Source organism: Nuphar pumila, chromosome 14, assembly GCF_984573655.1.
Source record: "Nuphar pumila chromosome 14, dmNupPumi1.hap1.1, whole genome shotgun sequence".
In the NCBI taxonomy this organism is placed as follows: Eukaryota; Viridiplantae; Streptophyta; class Magnoliopsida; order Nymphaeales; family Nymphaeaceae; genus Nuphar; species Nuphar pumila.
This window is the reverse complement of record NC_143262.1, coordinates 84,008,269-84,028,352: the sequence shown is the minus strand read 5'-3', so window position 1 is coordinate 84,028,352 and position 20,084 is coordinate 84,008,269. Positions and strand designations below refer to the sequence as shown.

General features: G+C 34.6%; 1 protein-coding gene across 1 annotated transcript; it reads left to right on the top strand.

Moving 5' to 3' along the window:
- Positions 1-5,246: 5,246 nt before the first annotated feature.
- Positions 5,247-17,925, top strand: LOC149817170 (cystathionine beta-lyase, chloroplastic-like). The gene is made up of 9 exons (XM_089987040.1): positions 5,247-5,307; positions 5,395-5,504; positions 6,066-6,139; positions 6,213-6,304; positions 6,382-6,469; positions 6,563-6,674; positions 8,292-8,394; positions 8,517-8,595; positions 17,784-17,925. The coding sequence occupies exons 1-9, from the start codon at positions 5,247-5,249 to the stop codon at positions 17,923-17,925; spliced, it is 861 nt and encodes a 286-aa protein (XP_089843166.1).
- Positions 17,926-20,084: the final 2,159 nt, after the last annotated feature.

Here is a 20,084-nt window from a genome sequence, read left to right as displayed (position 1 = left end):
GAGCTACATGCCAAGTCTGATTCTTTGAATATATTCCAAGGTTTTAGATTTGAGGGATTTACACATGCTTGAGTTCATTTGTCGCGAGAATACATGTAAAGTTTTTATTTTCGCACTAGAAACTGAAAAGCTATTCATGAGACATGTATCAATACCAAGGATTACCAGATTGGGTCCACCAAGTTTTTTTTAATGGTTGACTAAGCATATGTTTAATGGTTAGAGCCTGAAATATTTTTCAAATAACATGGGATTCTTTTTAGAATATTAAGCAAAAAATGGGATCAAAGTGATTTAAAAAAAAATGTTAGTTTGTGGCAAATTAAAAAGTTAGGTGATTAAATATAAATATGAAAATGCATATGCGGGGTCGCCTACTATGACAATGAAATGACTAAGCACATTTTGTTAAAGTATTTTTGTTTTTTATTATTTAGGTTATTGATTTAGTTTATTTTTTTCCAATTGGCTTAATGTATATTGTTTATTATTTTTTTCGCCACCGATCAACAAATTTTTTGTGGAATATAGTGGGGTCATCATCTATGAATATGGATCAATCATGGGTACACATTCACGACAGAAGTTTTGAACCTTATACATCTAGAATTGATAGATTCCTTGAAGTGTCACATGCTCATATTGATTCCACTGATAGGATGAGATGCCCATGTCGGGACTGCAAAAATAAAAAATATAAATTTCTACCATTGATCAAACTACACTTGATTGGATGTAGTTCTACCATAAAATATATTTTATCCCATGTGAGTGTAACTTAATCCTACGTAGACGTAGTGCATGTACATCATGATGAGAGTGAGAATACGAGAGAGGTTTATGATAAGATCGAAGAAATTACATGCACAATACATATCTTCAAGTAAGCATAAGGAGTTTTTTGATTGGTTGAAAGATATGAAGTTCTTTTATGGCTATGTATCTAACATTGGGCTATGCATAAACATAAATGATAATATTTTTTTGCGAATAAAGAGTCATAATAGCCACATATTCTTTCAACACCTATTTTCTATTGCAATTTGTAGATGTCTAAAGAAAACAATCGTCATGCATTTCATCTGTTTGAGCAATATGTTCAGACTTTTGTTGCAAAAATGTTGAGAAGAGATATTTTAACGAAGATGAAAGAAATTTTAGTAATCTTATGCTCTTTGGAGAAAATATTTTTACTTGCATTTTTTACCATCATGGTGCACCTAGCCATTCATCTACCACATGAGGACGAACTTGCTAGACCAGTATAATACAGTTGGATGTATCTAGTCGAGAGATTCCTTGATAGATTAAAGTGAATTGTCATGAGCAAAGCACGATTGAAAGCATCTACTGTTGAGGCATATATTTCAACAGAATATGTGACATTTTGCTCAATGTATCTTAGTGATATTGATATTATATTTAACTATCAGGATCAACATGATGATAGGCTCAGCATGACACGGACACTCGGTTTATTTGTATTCTCACATGAAAGCCGGAGGCGGTTTACCAGTTGTATTTTCAGATTCATAATATATATGAACTCATCGGTATGTACTGGACAATTACGTTGAATGTGAGTCATATCTAAGAGAACATAGACAGATAATCCAGGACTTGTGCAATAATGCTCAGGAAGCTAAAATACAACATGCCCAAGAGTTCGCAAGTTGGTTTCTATAGAATCACGAGGATGCTTCTCCATAATTACAAAGTCTCGTAAGAAGACTTGAGTGCGAACGTGTGAAGGAGATATAAGGAAGCCCGATGTAGACCATTATGATATTCTAAAAGATATTATCGAATTTAAATATATAGGACAAAATTTGGTGTATACATTTAGATATGATTAGTTTGATAATAGGCACATACGTAAGGACAAATACTTTATATGTGTCAACATGTCTCACCCAGCATACTATGAAAATCCCTTTATTTTAGCTTCTCAAGCTATGCAAGTATTTTATATTAGATATTACATAAATGGCAAAATACATATAACGTAAAAGATAATACCAAGAAATATATACGAGATTCTACCATCTTTAGCTGAACGAAACAAAGAACATAAGAATGATGTATATCAGGATGCCGATTGCGGAGGAGTTGATTCATTATCCCACACACCATCGATGAAGATCCCATGTCGTTACATCGAGATGATTCAGATGATGATTGATAAATATTCTAATGTGTATTAGGAGGTTGATTTCATCTACTAATTGATCTTCCTTTGGTTAACAGTAGACATTGAAGAAAAATTCGACAAATAGAGGTATCATAGATCGTCTCCGTACCTCTAGAGGTATCATATGAAGGTAAGTTTATTATTCCCTAAGTTTATTTTTTTTAGTATAGTATAATGTTAAATATGTTTGATCTAATAAATTCTTAATTTGTTATTTACAGGAACCGATGACGAGTGCATTCTACAAAGAGACACACACCCATTCAAATCACACAACATTCATTTGTAGCGGAGTAAAATATACTTTTGTAATTAACTCACACTTTATAGTGTCATATACATTCATTGTGTTTTGTACATTATCATTAGTTACTAACAACAAATTTTGATTTATGTGAATATTAAAAGTGTATATGTTTGTTGCATGCTTGAAAATGATGTAGGGAGTGTAAGGGGTTTGCATTTAAAGTGTGTTTATTGCGGGCTTGGAGAGGATGTAGTGGATTTGTACTTGAAGTGTGTTGTAAGCTTTGAGAAGATTTGGGAGAATTGTATTTTTGAAGTGTATACTTGTTTTTTGAAGTGTATGTTTGAAGTTGAATGTTATTCAGTGGCAGTTTGAGGATGTATGTTTGAAGTTGAATGTTTGAGGATATATGTTTGAAGTGTATTTAAAGTTTTTGTTGAATGTATGTTCCAGTTGTAAGTTTTTTAATATAAAAAAAATTAAAAGTAATTTTTAGTTTTTAATTTGCAGGTTTATAGCCTATAACGATGACATTTTTGTATCGTCGTTATAACCTATAATGGCAAGTTAATGTTCATCGTTATAGGCTATAATGGCGAAACAAAAAAATATTATAACCTATAGGTAGCCTATAACAGCGAGACATAGATCTTGACGTTAAAATAATCTCGCCATTATAAGTTATCTCACTGCTATTAGTGTTAGCGGTGAGATTCTTTGTTTGTATTGGTTCACCCTTTAATAATGACTTATAAAATGGTTTCATTAATTTAAATTAATCATCCATGTAAAATTCTAACGATGATTCTTACATTTTAGAAATGCCTGAAGGTTTAGAGGACCATGATTACCAAGGGAATCACAACAATCCACACCTATTGCAAATAACTCTCGTTCTATTAGATCTGTTCAGCTAATTTCTCTAAGTGAAATAGTAAGAAAAAAAAAGTAAAATAGGAGAGAAACTAAATCAGTTATCTTTAACAATTGAGAGTTTGTTAGAGACAATGGCCAACAATGTTAAATTTAATGTTAAATTTACTCTGAAAAAAAAATGTGACAAAGGAATTATGCACAGTCTTGAGCAGTGGCGTAGCTAAGATTCATGTGAGAGGGGGGGGGGGCAAACAGGGGTGTAGCAAAAAAAAAAAATTGTGTGATAGTCGGGGGTTTGGGGGCAGCACCCCCGAATTTTTTTTTTTGAGATAACATAAAAAATGGCTATAATTATTAATAAAAATCTATTTCATATGGACGAATCAAACTATTTGCTGCAGTCAGGGCTGGGCTGGGCTACAAAAATGAATAAAAATCTATTTCATATGGAATCAGGGCTGGGCTTTTAAAAAAAAATAATTGTTTCGGGACACAGGACTGGGCTACAATCCAGTCCCCCCCCCCTAGCTACGCCTCTTGAGAAGACGATGTTTTATGATGCTATAAAGTTCCCTGCTGAGAATATAAGCACTTGGCGAATATGTTCCAATATTTGACTACAGACATAAAGGGTGAATGGATCTTTGGAGAGATGAGAATAAATGAAGACTAAATTAGATATTTTTTTTAATGATAAACTTTTTGAATAAAATGATTATATTTTATAGCAATAGACTTTTATTTTTATGTTCATACTTTTAGACTTATTTTAGAATACTTTATTGAAGTGAGTTTAATTAATATTTATGTTTAATTTAAATATCACTTGTTTCTCAAAAACATTAAAATATTAATGATGCAATTAAATCTGATATAACTTTTCTTTACATTTTTTGTTACTCAAATTTCATTATACATATTTCAAACATGGTAAAGAATCCGAAGAAGTTAAAAGCCCTAATCCTTAAAAGAGTTATTTATGCTTTCAAACAATAGAGAAAGTCCACATTTCTTTTGAAATCAATTTCCCTTGAAGTCCTCGACTCCTTGCAAATCCTTTCAACATAAGTTGTCAAACATAGCCTTAGGCTTAATGGGGGAAGGGGCAGAGGGTATGGCATTGGATGTTTGCTATTGGAGGGTGGGGCTGTCTCACGTGTTGAGTTTTTTTGTTCGTGCCTGCATTTTTTGGCTGCACACTAACGTGTCTTGGAATTTTGCGTATACCTGTTTGTTTAGATTTTTTCTTTTTATGGAAGGGGCCTTCACTAAAAATTTCAGCTGTCACAAGCACATGCCATTCTTGTCCGGGGGTGTTCCTCGTGACATGCGCATGCACTTGGATTCGTACTCTGATTTGTAATAATTGAAATATCAGCGCAATTAACCTTCATTCCATTACTGGTTCATTCCTCGTTTTCTGTCCATTCTTATACATTTTGATTTTAACCTCCATTCGTGGTTCATTCCTCTTCTATCCATCTCCAGTTCGAAACGCGGGCTTGGGGGGGGGGGGGGGGGCGGCGTTTTCCCTGTCGACTGCCATCCCTACCCAACTTATCAGCTGTTAGTAGTACCGAGATTCCTTTAACGAGCAAACCAGAAGCAAAATCTTGCTTCTCACTCTCTTGATGAGTCTTCGTGCATCCTTCGTTCCCCTTCTCGCCAACCTCCAATTCTCTTTCCAAATGACTTCCCTCTGCAACTCCTCTCTCTCTCTCTCTCTCTCTCTCTCTCTCTCTCTCTCTCTCTCTCTCTCTCTCTCTCTCTCTCTCTCTCTCTCTCTGAACTGGGTTTTTTGGTTTTGTATCTTGTGTTTAGGGTTTGGAATTTGGCCGACAAGTGGCTGTTTTCGGACGGAGCTCGAAGTTGTCGTTCTTCGGGTGCCAGAACCTCGAGGGTCTCAGATTGAGGGGAGGGCGTGGGGTCGGCATGGGTGCAGTGATCGATGGTGCAACCGAGTTCTTGGACGACTCCTTGAAGTCTCGGAATGGTTGGTATCAATTTCATTTCCTGTTGAGTTCCTCTGAGTTTGGTGTGATTCTTGATGTGGGGTTTTGGTTTTGTGGGGCTGGTGCAGATTTGGAGGAGAAGGAGCCGAGCGTCTCGACGATCCTGACGAACTTCGCGTGCTCGTTCGATCCGTATGATGCTCTAAGCACTCCTTTGTACCAGACTGCAACTTTTAAGCAAAGTACTTGCTACTTTCAACTTCCTGCCTTTTGTTCTCCTACTTTTTGTTTTTTGATTTTTTTATTTTGTAGGGGTGAATCATGATGTATATTACTTAATTATGCTGATACTGGGTTTGAAGCATTCATTTTAGTAGTGTACCTTTGATCATTTGATTTATGGCTCTTGAGTTTCAATTGTTCGTTCGTTGATGCACGAATTTATATTCTTTATAGTTTTGTTTATTAATTTTGCATTGTGATGGTTCTTGGTATGTTGAGAGTTGAAACTCCATTACATGTGTTTCTTGGTTAATTGTGTAACTTAGTGTAAAGCTCAGCGAGTTTCATTCACTGTGGCAAATATGGGAGAAATTCAGGTGAGCTTTAGCACATATTGTTGAAAGTGGTGATTCAATGATGGACCTAGTTAGCATCTAATTTAATCGTGTTATGTTTTAATGGATGTTATTCGATGGCTTGGTTCTTTCCATATATTACAGGAATAATATCAATGAGGGCGATTTTGTTTACTGGTAATTTACTGTTTGGTTAAAAGTTTTTTCCTTGACATTCAACTCAGCCATCTGCAATAGAGAATGGACCTTATGACTACACTAGGAGTGGGAACCCGACACGAGACACACTGGAATCGTAAGCTTTGAGGGCCAGACTCATTTCTTGGTTACAGTTGTTTATGTTTATCTGATTACCATCAAACCATCAGGCTCATGGCAAAGCTGGAGAAGGCTGATCGTGCGTTTTGCTTCACGAGTGGAATGGCTGCGCTCGCTGCTGTGACACATCTTGTTGAAACTGGTTAGTGTCCTCTTCTGTCAATGTTACATCTGAGCCCATCCATATTTATTTGATTGTTCTTTGCTTGTCAATTGTAGGTCAGGAAATTGTTGCTGGATCCGACATATATGGTGGCCCTGATAGGTTGCTTTCAAAAGTTGTTCCTAAAAGAGGAACAGTGGTTAGGTTAGTTCAGCAATATTTCTGTTCTTCATATATATTTTTCATGTCTCTGCACTTTATTAGAATTTTAAAGTCATTTCTACTACTATGATGCAGGCGAGTTGATAAGACTGATCTAAATGAAGTTGCTTCTGCTATTGGCCCATGGACAAAGCTTGTGTGGTTGGAAAGCCCATCAAACCCACGTCAACAGATTTCTGATATAAGGGTAAGTTATATGTCTCCTTGGTGATTTAGTATGAAAGATGATGATGCATTGCTCCTCTGGATTATGCTTATAAGATTGTCACTCATATTGTACCCCTCAATATTCTGCAAAGTTTCATGTGGGTTGAACTCATGCTATGATGGGGTCACTCTTTTTTGAGGTCACGATGCCATAGGTGCTTTATCCTACATGAATTAAAAGCTTTTTTCTATTTATTCTAGTTAAGGCTAAAAAATTGGGAGGTCCACATCGATTCTTTTGCAAGTTGCTTTATAACATGTTTGGTTGTCTCGTGACATTTGGACTCATGCAAATGAGAGAATGAATCTCATTGGCATTGGCTAAACAAACATGTGAAAATGAGTGGTGGGAAATGGACTCTCATTTGCCTTTATAAATGAGATTTGCTTTTACATTTATGTGAGAATCAAAATCACATGCTGCCTCATGCGATTATGATTCATATGATTCCTGCTTTGGAGTCAAACCAAACTTACCAGTGTCATAGATTCTTTATCATTTTTCATTCACCGATCATAGAGGGAAGATGGGTTAGTGCATGGATACAGGTATGGATTTGAGACACATATATGTCAATTTTTAAAAAGGACACATGATACATATTTTTTACAGTATTTAATAAATAAATATATATTTTAAATAGTTTTAATGTATAAAAATATATTTATTAATAATGAAACATAAACTACTAAAAATATATATTAAAAAAGTGCCATAGTGTCTAACATGGCATGTCTTCATGTCATTCCCTAGATGGGACCCCAAACAGTGTCTCCCTGTGACAGGCCATAGAGAAGGATTTCAGAAGGTCATCAGTTTTCCCATCATTTTCCCTTCACTTCTCATTGTGATGCATGAGAACTTTTGGTTATCGTGTTTGAAAATGAAGGGTGAAGGAGGGAAACCTTCTCTTCCTTCACTTATCACTGTAGGCAGCCAAACATGTGCTAGCATATACTATGTGAATTTGGTTTATGTACTTACGCTTGCTCATTTATTATAAAAACTAATCTGCACTTCCGTATGCTGTTAAAGAAATTAAAAATATTAGTCTAGTTAATCTTTTCTATGGTTTGCACATGAAAATTTGTCCAAACATTTTAAGATTTTTGGAAGATAAAATAGATTCTTCTTAAAGTCCATGAATGAAGGTGCTCATAGTTGATGGGATACCTGCACAAGCTAAAGTTCTTAATATTAAACATATAGTGTATGTATATACTTTATTTATTTAGCGTTTCTTCCACACCCTTTTGTGGATTTCCAATCGTAATTTTATAGGGAAAGCACATTAAAAACATTGCACATTTTCAAAGTATTACTCTTTAAAAATTACCCAAATGCCAATGATGGTGACAATTAATGCATGAAAATGATCAGCTTATTTTGAAATTTCTTATGATTATAAATTTGTGGTGGACTGGTTACTGTTTAAAGAAAGGATGTGAATTTAACTGTCCCTATGTTTGTCTGTCTATATGTATTTGTGTATGCATGCACGGACATAAACTATTCTTTTTTCTAAAAGGACTCACTTTGCAGCTATTTGAACTTTTGCAACATAGAGATTTTCAGTTATTTATTCTTGTTTTTCAGAAAGTAACAGAGTGGGAACATGCACATGGTGCTCTAGTGCTGGTGGATAATAGCATAATGTCTCCTGTTCTATCTCGGCCATTAGAACTTGGGGCAGGAATATGTGTGCATTGTGCTTAATATCTTCTTGATTTGATGAAATTCGTAGCAAATTAGGGCATCATGTAGTTCAAGAATCGATCTCTGCATAGTATCTCTATGTCACCAGTTCTTTTACGGTTGCAGATATTGTGATGCACTCGGCCACAAAATTTATAGCTGGCCACAGTGATTTAATAGCAGTTCTTGCCGTAAAAGGTGAAAGGTTGGTGGTCAAACTTTCTAGTAGAATTATTCAAGAGTTCATTTTTCCATGATAAGGAAATGCATTGTCCTACTATGCTGTTTTAGTACCATATTAACACAGAGGAAGAGGAGGGACCTTTCTTTCCTCTTCAGGAGGAATCTTCATGTTTTGATATCTACAAACTTTTTCATTTAAATTCACCCCAAGAGGAGGTTCCATCTAAACTTCCTCACCAAGATCTCCATTCAAAAAAGTATTTTTAACATCTAATTAAAAGATAGGTCATTTTTTAATAAACGCAATGGCAATGAGAGGGAGAAATAACTATTTTCCATGTGTTGACTTTTTTAAGAGATTTAAGTTCAAATTTCATAGCTTCATTCCAATGAGGATATTGTAGGATATTGTTTGGCATCATTATAATGAGATGGTTCATAGTAAGATAGTAAGAGTGAAGGGTTATTAAACATGCTCTAAAATTTGGATAGAATGAGTAATAAGATACAAATCTACTTGGTGCATTAGAAATACAATTTGATTTTCTAGGTTGGGACTCTTCTAAAAATATGTTTTGAGAGAATTTTTCAAGAGCACATGGATGATTACCTTCTCCCCGTCTAGTATACACATGTGCTTTACTTGATACATGTTCATTCAAATTCTCATGTCGATTACTATCCTTATCATCAAAAGAATGTTCATTATTAGAACCATTGTCAAAAGATTTAAAAACCTCAATAGAGTTAGACTTATTCTTTTTTGGTAATAAATAAAATAGAAATGAATAATCAATGTTTTCTCTTGATTCTTTACTTTCAAACCCATTTTCATTTTTAAGAAAAGTAACATCCTTTGAAATATAAAGTTTGTTATTTATTGGGTCAAAACATCGATATCTTTTTTATTTTCTTCATAGCCTAAGAAAATACACTTAATGGCTTTTGGAGAAAGTTTATCATTTTTATAAGTAAGAACATAACACCTACGACCAAAGATTCTTAGTCTTTTAAAATCGAGAGTCATTTTAAAAAGATTTTCAAATGGAGAAACATTGTTTAATAAGATTGAAGGAGTTCTATTAATTAAGTTGAAGTTAGAACGGCTTCGGCCCAAACTTTTTTGAAATATTCTTGAAAATTAAAAGAGTTTCATTGGTTTCTATTATATGTCTATGTTTTCTTTCTGCTAACCCATTTTGTTGTGGAGCTCTAGGACAAGACCTTTGATGACAAATTTCATTTTGTTCTAAGTAGTATTGAAAATCATTAGACATATGTTCCCCTCCCAAATTCGATCTTAGAATAAAAAGATTGCTTAAGAATTGGTTTTTAATTATTATATGAAATTCTTTAAATATGAAATTCTTTAAAGAAAGAGAACACATCGAATTTATGATTTAAAAAATAAATCCATGTGTGTGAAATCATCAACAAAAATCATATAATATGAGTAACCTCCTTTTGATATAATAGGTGAGGGACCTCATACATTCAAATGTACTAATTCAAAAGGTCATGTAGAAACAAAAGTTCTTTAGATAAAGGGAATTTCTTTAATTTTTTCAAACGTGCAATCTTTACAAGCTGTCTTTTTCATTACATGTATTTCCCAAAAAAGAGAAAAGAAACATCTTTGAAAAACTAGGGTGACAAGTCTCTTATGCCAAACATCAATACTTTTGACATTTACAAAATTACAAAATGACTTAGGTGAAAGAGACAAAAAATCCATAAAATAAAGATCATCCCTCCTATGGCCTTACCCAATTAGCTTTCTTGATTGGAGATCTTGCATGATGCAATCTTTAGGTGAGAAAAAAAATTTGCAACCATGATCAAAAATTTGAGAGACGAAAAAAATATTTTAATCTATTTTTGGAACAACCCTTATTTTTTAAACTAAAAACTTTTGAGAATGTTTTGAATCGAGTGTTCCAATTCTTTCTATTTTCAAAAAGGTTTCATCAACTGTTGAAACATAAGATGATGAAGGATTAAAATAAACTTTAGAAAGAACATTCTTATGAGGTGTCATATGAAAAGAGGCACATGAGTCAAGAATCCATATACCTAGAGAAAATGAAGATGATACAATGGCGGCACCCGAAGTTGAGGATGATTTGAAAAGTTGTTGAAGTGCCTCCAATATTTGATTAAGCGTATCTTTAATATCTCCTTCATTTTGCTTGCTTCTTCTTTCTTAAGTGTGATTTTACCAACAGAAGCAACTTTATCCTTAAGCTTAGGACATATCAGTCTAACATGTTTTGGTTCATTACAATAATGGCAAGTGACACCCTTCCTATAACCACTATTATAGTGGGGTCCATTTTCATAGTTAATAGTTTTTGCAAAGTGAGGTAGCTTATAGGTTTTTACATTGGAACTCGGCCTAGTAACGACCAAAATATTATATGCCAAGATGGGTTTCTTCTTGGCATACTTCTGCAGGAGCATCTTCAATGGGCATAGCCTTGCTCCTATGAAGAAGAGATGCCCTCACTTGTTCAAATTATGGTCTTAGACCATGAAGTAATTGATAAAAGTGCTTTTATATTTTCATTTCAATATCTTCGAGAGCCACCTATTTAAGCTCAAAAAGAGTTAATTCATCCCAAAGAGAGGACAAAGTACTAAAGTAATCACGGACACACATGTTCGCTTGCTTAGTGAATCAAATTTTATATTGACAAAAATATTGTCTAGCAAAATCCTTTTGGATATACATTTCCTTAAGGAAGAACCAAGCTTCATTGGCTCTTTTAAACTTAGCACTGTTGACCCAAATTCTTATGTCAACATTGTCCATAAACCACGCCAAAATCTTAGCATGGTTATTTTTCAATCTTGTACCTTTTTTTGATGATCACGAACGACTTTAAGGCGATCCTCCCTAACGAGAGATTTTTCAACACCTTCAACTTTGGTGAGCTTCAATGATGGTTCAAGAGAGGTTCCCATCACAAAGCCCCAAAATTTCTTCCCTCTAAGGTGATTTTCCATAAGCGATACCTACATAAAGTAGTTTGATCCATTAAGCTTGAAAGAAAACTTCAATCTTGAGATAAAGAAAGTAATAGTACCTTTGTCACGATCTTTAAATACCACAAGAAAAGCTTCCAAGATCAAGAGAATCCAAATGGCTCTGATACCATGTAATGAAGTAAGCGAAAATACAAATATAGAGTATAGAACACTTATAAGTCCAGCAATGGACAAGAAACAAAGAGAGTATACAAGCACTTTAAGTGCAGGCACATAAATCTACAAAGGGATAATGTCAAAAGGCAAAAAGATAAATATTATTGAGATTATTTGTGAAAGAACTACTTACAAATGAAAGGGGAACACCCCTATATATACAAGAAAGAGGAGAGGGAGACATTGGGAGCTCCCCACTTTGGAGTCGTCGGGGAGCTCCCAACGACTCCAAAGGTGGGGTCCCCAATGCTAAAAAAGAAATAATAATAATAATAATAATAATAATAATAATAATAATAATAAAAGAATAAGTTGTTTCTAATAAACAATTTATTGTACAAGTAAAAAGACCAAAATGCCCCTATTGGGCAATACAAAGAATATATATATATATATATATATATATATATATATATATATATATATATTGTAACGACCAAAAACTTTAACCCAATTTTATAATAATTTTTTTTCTTTTTTTTAACACAATGAAACTACTCAGTTCACTTCGGGTCAAACCTCTCAGGCACGTCAGAGGGCATCCAAACCAAAGATATTATTTCACAAGTACTAAGAAAATTTAACATGAGATAAAACTATAAGTTCATTATAAGAGTAGAAATGAAAATAATTAAAACTATCTTAAGTTGCCCCGAGAACATCAAAAATTTGTGCATCAAGGTTCCTAATGCATCTTGCAATCGCTTTGCACCATTTATTCTTCACCTAAAATGATTAAAAAGTAGGATCAGGCGACAACCAGTCTGAACAGTAGGATTACTATGTCTATCCATGTATACAATGTAACAAGAATATACAATTCTATGGATTATCAGTAAATTATAAAACTATAACATATCATGACATAACTAAATGAATATCATATTAAACAATTAATTTAATAACTCATTCATGACATATAAATAAGCACAAAATATTATATGCATTTTCTGGCACATTATAACACAAGTTCCACGTGAACAAAGAGCACAAAAAGAAATAATTTAGTTTTATCTTTTTATTATCCCACGGTACTCGTAGGTCAAGGCAACCGTAATAGAAGAGAACATTCAGGGGTTTGTTATGCTATGTGTATTGTTAACTCGAGTGTCAGGAATGGTATAATAACTGAGAGATAGTCCTAATGGCCAAACAAACAGGATGCACCCCTAACTTTTGCAGAGGAACTTAGATCTATCACCTAGGACAAATTGATAGTCCTGCACCCTAACTCCGAAGACTAGGGACCAATGAGTTATTGCCACTCGAAGCTAGATAACACATGTCCTCAAAGTTTTGGACCACTTACCCTCTCCAAGGTAAGACCGAGTATGAAGGGTTTATTTATTTTAATAGTTTTGTTATCAAGAGTTTTATTACCTGATCTCACAACTACCCAACATGTATTGAACCCAATGGTTCTATGTTTCAAATACCCTCATAAGCAATTATTCATACTATTGTAGTGATATAAGCCCAAAGATTCCCACCCTAGGTAGGTAGGACAACAGTTGTTATTTATTTATGCAAACCCATTCAATGTGCTCTAATACCTTTAAACCAATCGAGCAACAAGTGCCCCGATATCTTTAAACCAATCAGGCAATAATTAAGATTATTTGTGCATGTATATTAATTTTATAAAGCTTTAGGTGTATGTGACATACCTTATAATCATTTTCGTTTACATGTCCTGTTCTAGACAACCCATATGCATACATTAATAAATTACCACACCATTACGACCAATGCACACATAATGACATAACCCGTACTTATATGGCACCACGATGGTTTACCCAAACTGTAGGGTCAAATATGAGCCCACTTTTGCTTACCCTGTTATACTTGGTCATAAAGGAAGGTCAAATTCATCGAATATGACTCTGCATACTCCGCAACACTTCTAGGTTACATGCACATATAAGCATAAAGGGGCAATATTTTCAATTCTCATGAGCAAATCTAGCATATTCTAGTTAAACTTTAAATTCAATAAGTTTGACACATCATGCTTGATGCAACACAGATGATTCACATTATTGGTTCAGGTTGTATTTGATTTCTAGGTTCTATTATGATGATTTAAAACATTTTTCTAAATCACTAAGAGGGATATCAAATTCAGCCCGTTGATAAAAGAAAATCAAACTCATATATGCGAGAATCACAAGTAGCTTAAACTCCACAGTACTAAGCATTCATGTTGTATTAAAGTTTCGTATGAGCAGGACACATTTATAGTTGAAAGCACAATGAAAAACTATTCACTTTGGATACAAACTTGACCCATGCCAGTTATGCACCATTGTTACTCCACACCTTAACAGACTTGAGAAATCTACTCTTTAAATCTGGAGCATCATGGCATACAGATTAGATAACTACTGAAACATCCAAAAGGAAAATTGCACAACTTGAGTTCTTTCCAAAATTTTTTGATTAGCAAACAAATTACTCTAATAACACCAAATTCGTCAGACCATCTAGTAGACAACACCCAAGGTCAACTCAAATGACAGAAACTAATTAATCATGCATTGCAAGAATCTCCCTGAGTGTTGTTTCACATACAAGAGCAAAGATTTGCATTTAGAGGTTATTTAAGCTTCCTAATTCCATGAATCACGTGTGACCATAATTCAATCAATAAGCTATGTGAATTGTTTTGTGCCACAGAATCTCAACTATCAGATTTTGTGAGATACGTATCACATCTTAGAGTGTTTAAGCTGATGTGCATTGGCACAAAGATTTGGTTGAACTAAAAATGGTAAGAGGCAGTAAAACCAACCCAAATACATTGGTTTTAAGTGAAAACCACAAGGCACTAGCTAAAACAAATGCAAATGCATAGCTTGAGCACATTGTACCTAAAGCTTCTAGATTAACCTATTCCCAATCTCAATCCACTGCCCAGGTAATAGTCATTTTTAGGGACATTGGCAAACTAGTGACACACACATCATGTAGATCAGGCATCAATTTTACTCGACTATTTATATGTCAAGTGTATTTAGGGATGCTTAAGATTATCAAGTAATTCCTACGAAGGCTGCATACTAGCATATCAAAAAAAAGAAGTTTCATCAAACGGATCACTAGGGTAAAATAATGATAAAACCCTAATCTTCTGTTCTAACAGTAGCAATAGCCATAAATAGGATGAAATTATGAAAATAAAAATCTCCAAAATAAAAGCAAAAGCAGTTCATGACAGAAATATATTCCATAGAGAACAAAAACAAGATTACATATGTACACAAAGTTTTGCTTGAAAAACTTGACACCTTCAACTGTCAATATGCCATTACATTTCTTGAAGCGTGTGTATATATATAATCAGGAACATGAACAAAATATCAGACAATAAAATCAGATGAGACTAACAGTAGCCCTTTATTTAAATTGTTCATTATAAAGCTACTGAGTGGTCCTTGACACCAGGTTTTACACAACCTGCTAATTACCGAGTTTTATGTCATATCAAGACAGAAAATCAAACTTATGCATTAACAAATTCATATGAAACAAATTTTGTCTGTAGTTAAATGGCATGGACAGAACTAACATATATGAGACCCTAATTAACGATCCAGACATAATAACGCATACTACTTTATAACAGGATTTAGCAGTTTTTACTAACAACTCCTATCAAGTAAGAGTTACATTTTTTTTAGTGATTGGATCTATTCAACGAGGATCCAAGATCCATTTATGTTTTTGGATCCATATTAAGACTATCTGGGTCCTTTCAAAAATCCAGATTTTTTGAGACTCGAATTAGAAGATCCAAAATTTTGAGATCCGATTAAAATATCGTGGATCCAAATAAAATGTCATGAATCCAATATCAAAGATCCAATTGAACTATTGCTATTCCAATATAAAAATTCAATTAAGATGTTGGGGATCCTATATCAAAGATCCAAATAAAATATCCAAGATCTAGTGTCAGATATCCAAATGAGATATAAAGGATCCAATATCGAAGATCCGATATTGAAGATCCGAATAAAATATCTAGGATCCAATATCATAATCCAATTAATATATCAGGGATCCGATATCGAATATCCGAATAAAATATCTGGGATCTAATATCAGATATCCAAATAAGATATCAGGGATCTGATATTGAAGATCTGAATAAAATATCTAAGATCCAATAAAAGTCAAATTCAAAAATAAAAATACCCCAATATAACATTTCGGCCATAAAAATTCAGGTTTATTCATGTGACAAAAATTCACAAGTATTGTATATATATATATATATATATATGATATCAAACTCCGTTCACAAGGCCATCAGAAGATCATTCACTTGCTACTAATCTTTTGCCTTTGCTCCAAGTCTCTTACATTCCTACATCCTTTACACTTAGCATACTCCACATTTGGTCAGTCATAAGACTATCATGCAATTGCTGAAACTTGGTGAAAAAGACTTGAATAGATTCATCTCCTTGCCTCAAGGCCTTTAAATCTTGACACAATTGATATCTACAAGCCCAGTTGGATTGTTCATAGACTTTCTTTAAATAGTTCCACACATCCTTAGCTTCCTCAGACTTCACCATGTTTAGAGCAATATTTTGCTCTATCGATCCCAAAATCCATGACTTCACTTTCGAGTTTTCTTTATCCCACTCAGGAAAGAAAATGTCAGAATCTTCATCATCATCTTCTGGCTTCCTTTTTTTATCCATTCAAAATTTCAAATACCCTCCATAACTGAAAACCTTAATAACTGTCTTTATATATTCAGCCCACTAAGTGTAGTTGATCCATCCAATTTAACAGGAATCAACTGAATAGTCTCCTTCTTATCCATGATTTACACCCCAAAATTCAATATAAGGCTGCACAACACACACTCACAGCAAATATACAAGCCAATATACTGAACAAACCAAGCACTCAACCAAAGTCTGAGACTAATCAAGTCTGCTGAAATAGAAATACCAATACAAAAAGAACGACCCAAACTAGAAACACCACGCCAAATCACAATCAGCACACTTCTGATATCAAATTGAAATGGTAGCAGCCCCAAAACGAGATTGGGAGAAAGAATCACAGGCGTGATAACCACTTTATAGCAGAGAAAGGATTACCGCCTGTAAGAAGCCTCTTAATTCTCAATCAAATCCATCTAAGCCACCCAACATACTTCTAACAGTCTTCTAATATAAAAACGACCCCAAACAAAAAGGTTTAGGGCACCAAAAACTGCCACACAGATCAGACTCAAAATGGATTATGTAAATCTGCCCCTAATAGAAGCAATGATAGAAAAAATACTAAAAAATCAGTAGAAAATCTGATACTACACCAAAAGTCATGATTCTTGGTTCAATAATCTTGTAAAAACAAGCACTATCGAAACCCCAAGTGACCCAAACAAAAATCTACTGATAAAAAATAAATAACGTTAGTTGAGTTGAAGATGGCAGCCACACAAATTCAGCATAGCAGCAATTGGTCCACATACATGGAGTGAAGTTACTGTCTCCTTCTCTTCACCTCTCTCAATCTCCTTCTTGCTTCTACCATATCAGAGCAAGCTCAGTAGGAGCAAGAAAGATAACACAATGAAAGGGGAAAAGCAAAACTTCATTACAAAAAGAGAATAGGTTACAACAGGATATGGGCTCGATCCCTGTTTCTAATCTAAATAATCAAAACTTGAACAGAAAAGACTATTTGACTCTTTAACTGGTAACAACAGAACAGTCACTTAGTAATACACGGTTTCACATTTCTCAACAATAAAAGCTTGCACTTAACCTATTGGAAACAATGACATCTAAATGCTCATGTGGTGGTTTATTGCACTATTTCTTAGACTTCATTTAAAAAATCTTGCAAATTTGATCACATACCTTTCTTTATGTTTGCCTGATGTCGTGTGCTCAACTCTAGTGAATTTTTGTATCTTCTATATCATATGGCTCTGCCATTTTATTAATGATATTTGTTCCTTGCTTCTTTTGTTAGTTTGGCGAAAGAGATTTACTTCTTACAAAATTCAGAGGGCTCTGGTTTAGCTCTGTTCGATTGTTGGCTATGCTTACGAGGTCTCAAGACAATGGCGTTACGAATTGAAAAACGACAGGTATACTCTGATCAGCTTTTATAGATCTGTCGTTGGGTCTTTGGAATTTTGTGCTTGCTCGTACACCTGTATGTCTATCGGTGGTTATTTGTACACAACTTGATGGCATTTTTGCATGATAGAGTTGATTATTTATTGCAGTTTTCAAAATTTTTTCTTATAGTTGATTTGGTTGTTACATAGACTTCTTTGTTAATATCATAGTCTGATAGTTGTCATTTAATCTTTTTTCTTATCTTTTCTTTGATTGCTGCATTATTATGTTAGTAATTGTTGGAATACACACATTTATTTATCCTTTGGATCTAGGCATTCTTTCCCTTTTGTGGTCCTTTGATATAATGGTTTATCTCAATGGTGAGTATAACATTGTAATGGACTGGAAGCTTTATGGAGAAGATTTGGCAAGTTATTTGCTTGTGGAAGAGTAGAAAACAGAAGATATAACATCTTAATATTGATTTCCAATATATAACTATCATCCATAGCTAAAATAGGTAACATTGAAGCATTATTACATAGGCATAATTGGGGTTTAAGGGTATTTGAAATGGTGGCTTTCTTTTGCCTAGTAGTATGTCAACATGCATTATATGTTTGAATGTCAATACTTGTTGCAAGCCACACAAGACAGGAGATTTAAGCATATATATATATATATATATATATATATATATATATATATATATATATATATATATATATATATATATATATACACACACCTGATGTCTATGGGGTCACCAAGAAACTCTCTCGGTTGTTGGCGAATTTTCTTTGGTTTGGGCGAAGTACCAACAACAAGCATCACCTGGTGAGTTGAGAATCTCTAATGCTTCCTCAAAATAGGGTGGGGTTGGAGGTTTTGAATTCCAGGTTGAGAAGTATTGTTCTCGTTGTGAAGCAAAGCGGGTTTGTGCATCAACCGGGGTCCCCATGTGCAAGCTTTCTTCTTGCTAAATACGGATCGGTTGAATCATTGTTTGTTGACCACCGCGCGATATGACCAACCGTTTCGCAGTTGCGTCGCTCGTGGATCCAAGCTTGGTCTGTCGCTTTTTCTAATGAGGGCGATGATGTCTCTCAAGCCCAGTTATTTCGTGGCACTATCACCCCTAACGGCTCTTTTCGCACAAGAGCTTGCTACCTTTCTTTCTGTCCTTCGGGGGTAGATTGGTTACCTGCGCGTTTTATCTGGGGCAAGGGACCTACTCTTCGATCGTGTTTTCTGGCATGGTTAATCCTTCACGAACAGGTACAGACGGACAGTTTCCTCAAATCTATCAATTTTTATCTTTCGAGTAAATGTGTTTTGTGCGAGGTGGCCAAAGAATCTACGTTTCACCTTTTTTGGGAGTGTCATGTTTTTCAAAACCTCTTTAAGGTTACCTGGAATAAGCTTGTCGTTAGCGTGCGCCAGAAGTTGTTCGTTGTAAACCTTTTGTGGGACCCTCAGCCAGTTCGCATTTGCAAGCACTGGCGGATTAATTTGAAAACGTGGTTTCTCTCGTCCTAGTGGATTGTTTGGATGACTTGCAACAATGTCATTTTTCGGCAAGTTTCGGTAGTTTTCAATAAATTAGTTAATTGTATTTTGGCGGATGTGTACGCCATTCTGCGCATTACCATCCCCGATCTACAACGCATTTTGTCGCCCTGTACCCCCTGAACCAGGCTGATCTCCTCTGGTTTTTGTTCTTAGTTTTGTTTCTTTGCTCTCGACTTGTCTGGAACTTGTTTTGCGTTGCCGTCGAGTTCAATGTTTGTTGACTTTTTTTGTAATGTTGATGTTTATAGTTCGACTCTCTCTCTCTCTAAAAACTTTCATCAGCAAATGCCCTAAGAAAGACTCCAACAAAGTCGATGTTACAAGAATTAGATTGCTGGATTTTAGATGGAAATGACCTAGTCAAGAAGGTGCAAATGGTCCTAAGATGATCCAAACTCAGCCAAGTCATATGGCTTGGCTCTGCCACCATATGTCTCCAAGATTGTGATGGTTTGGTAGGGTCCCCTACTGGACCAAAATTTAAGGGTGTCAACATGTAGGGTTTGACTTGGACACAACCCGTACTTGGTGATAAAAGAAGAATGTTCGATTAGAATCCAGGTAGGACTCAAAGGGTCTAATGAATATATGGAGCTGGGTATGATTTGTGAAATTTCATACAAGACCCGCTTTC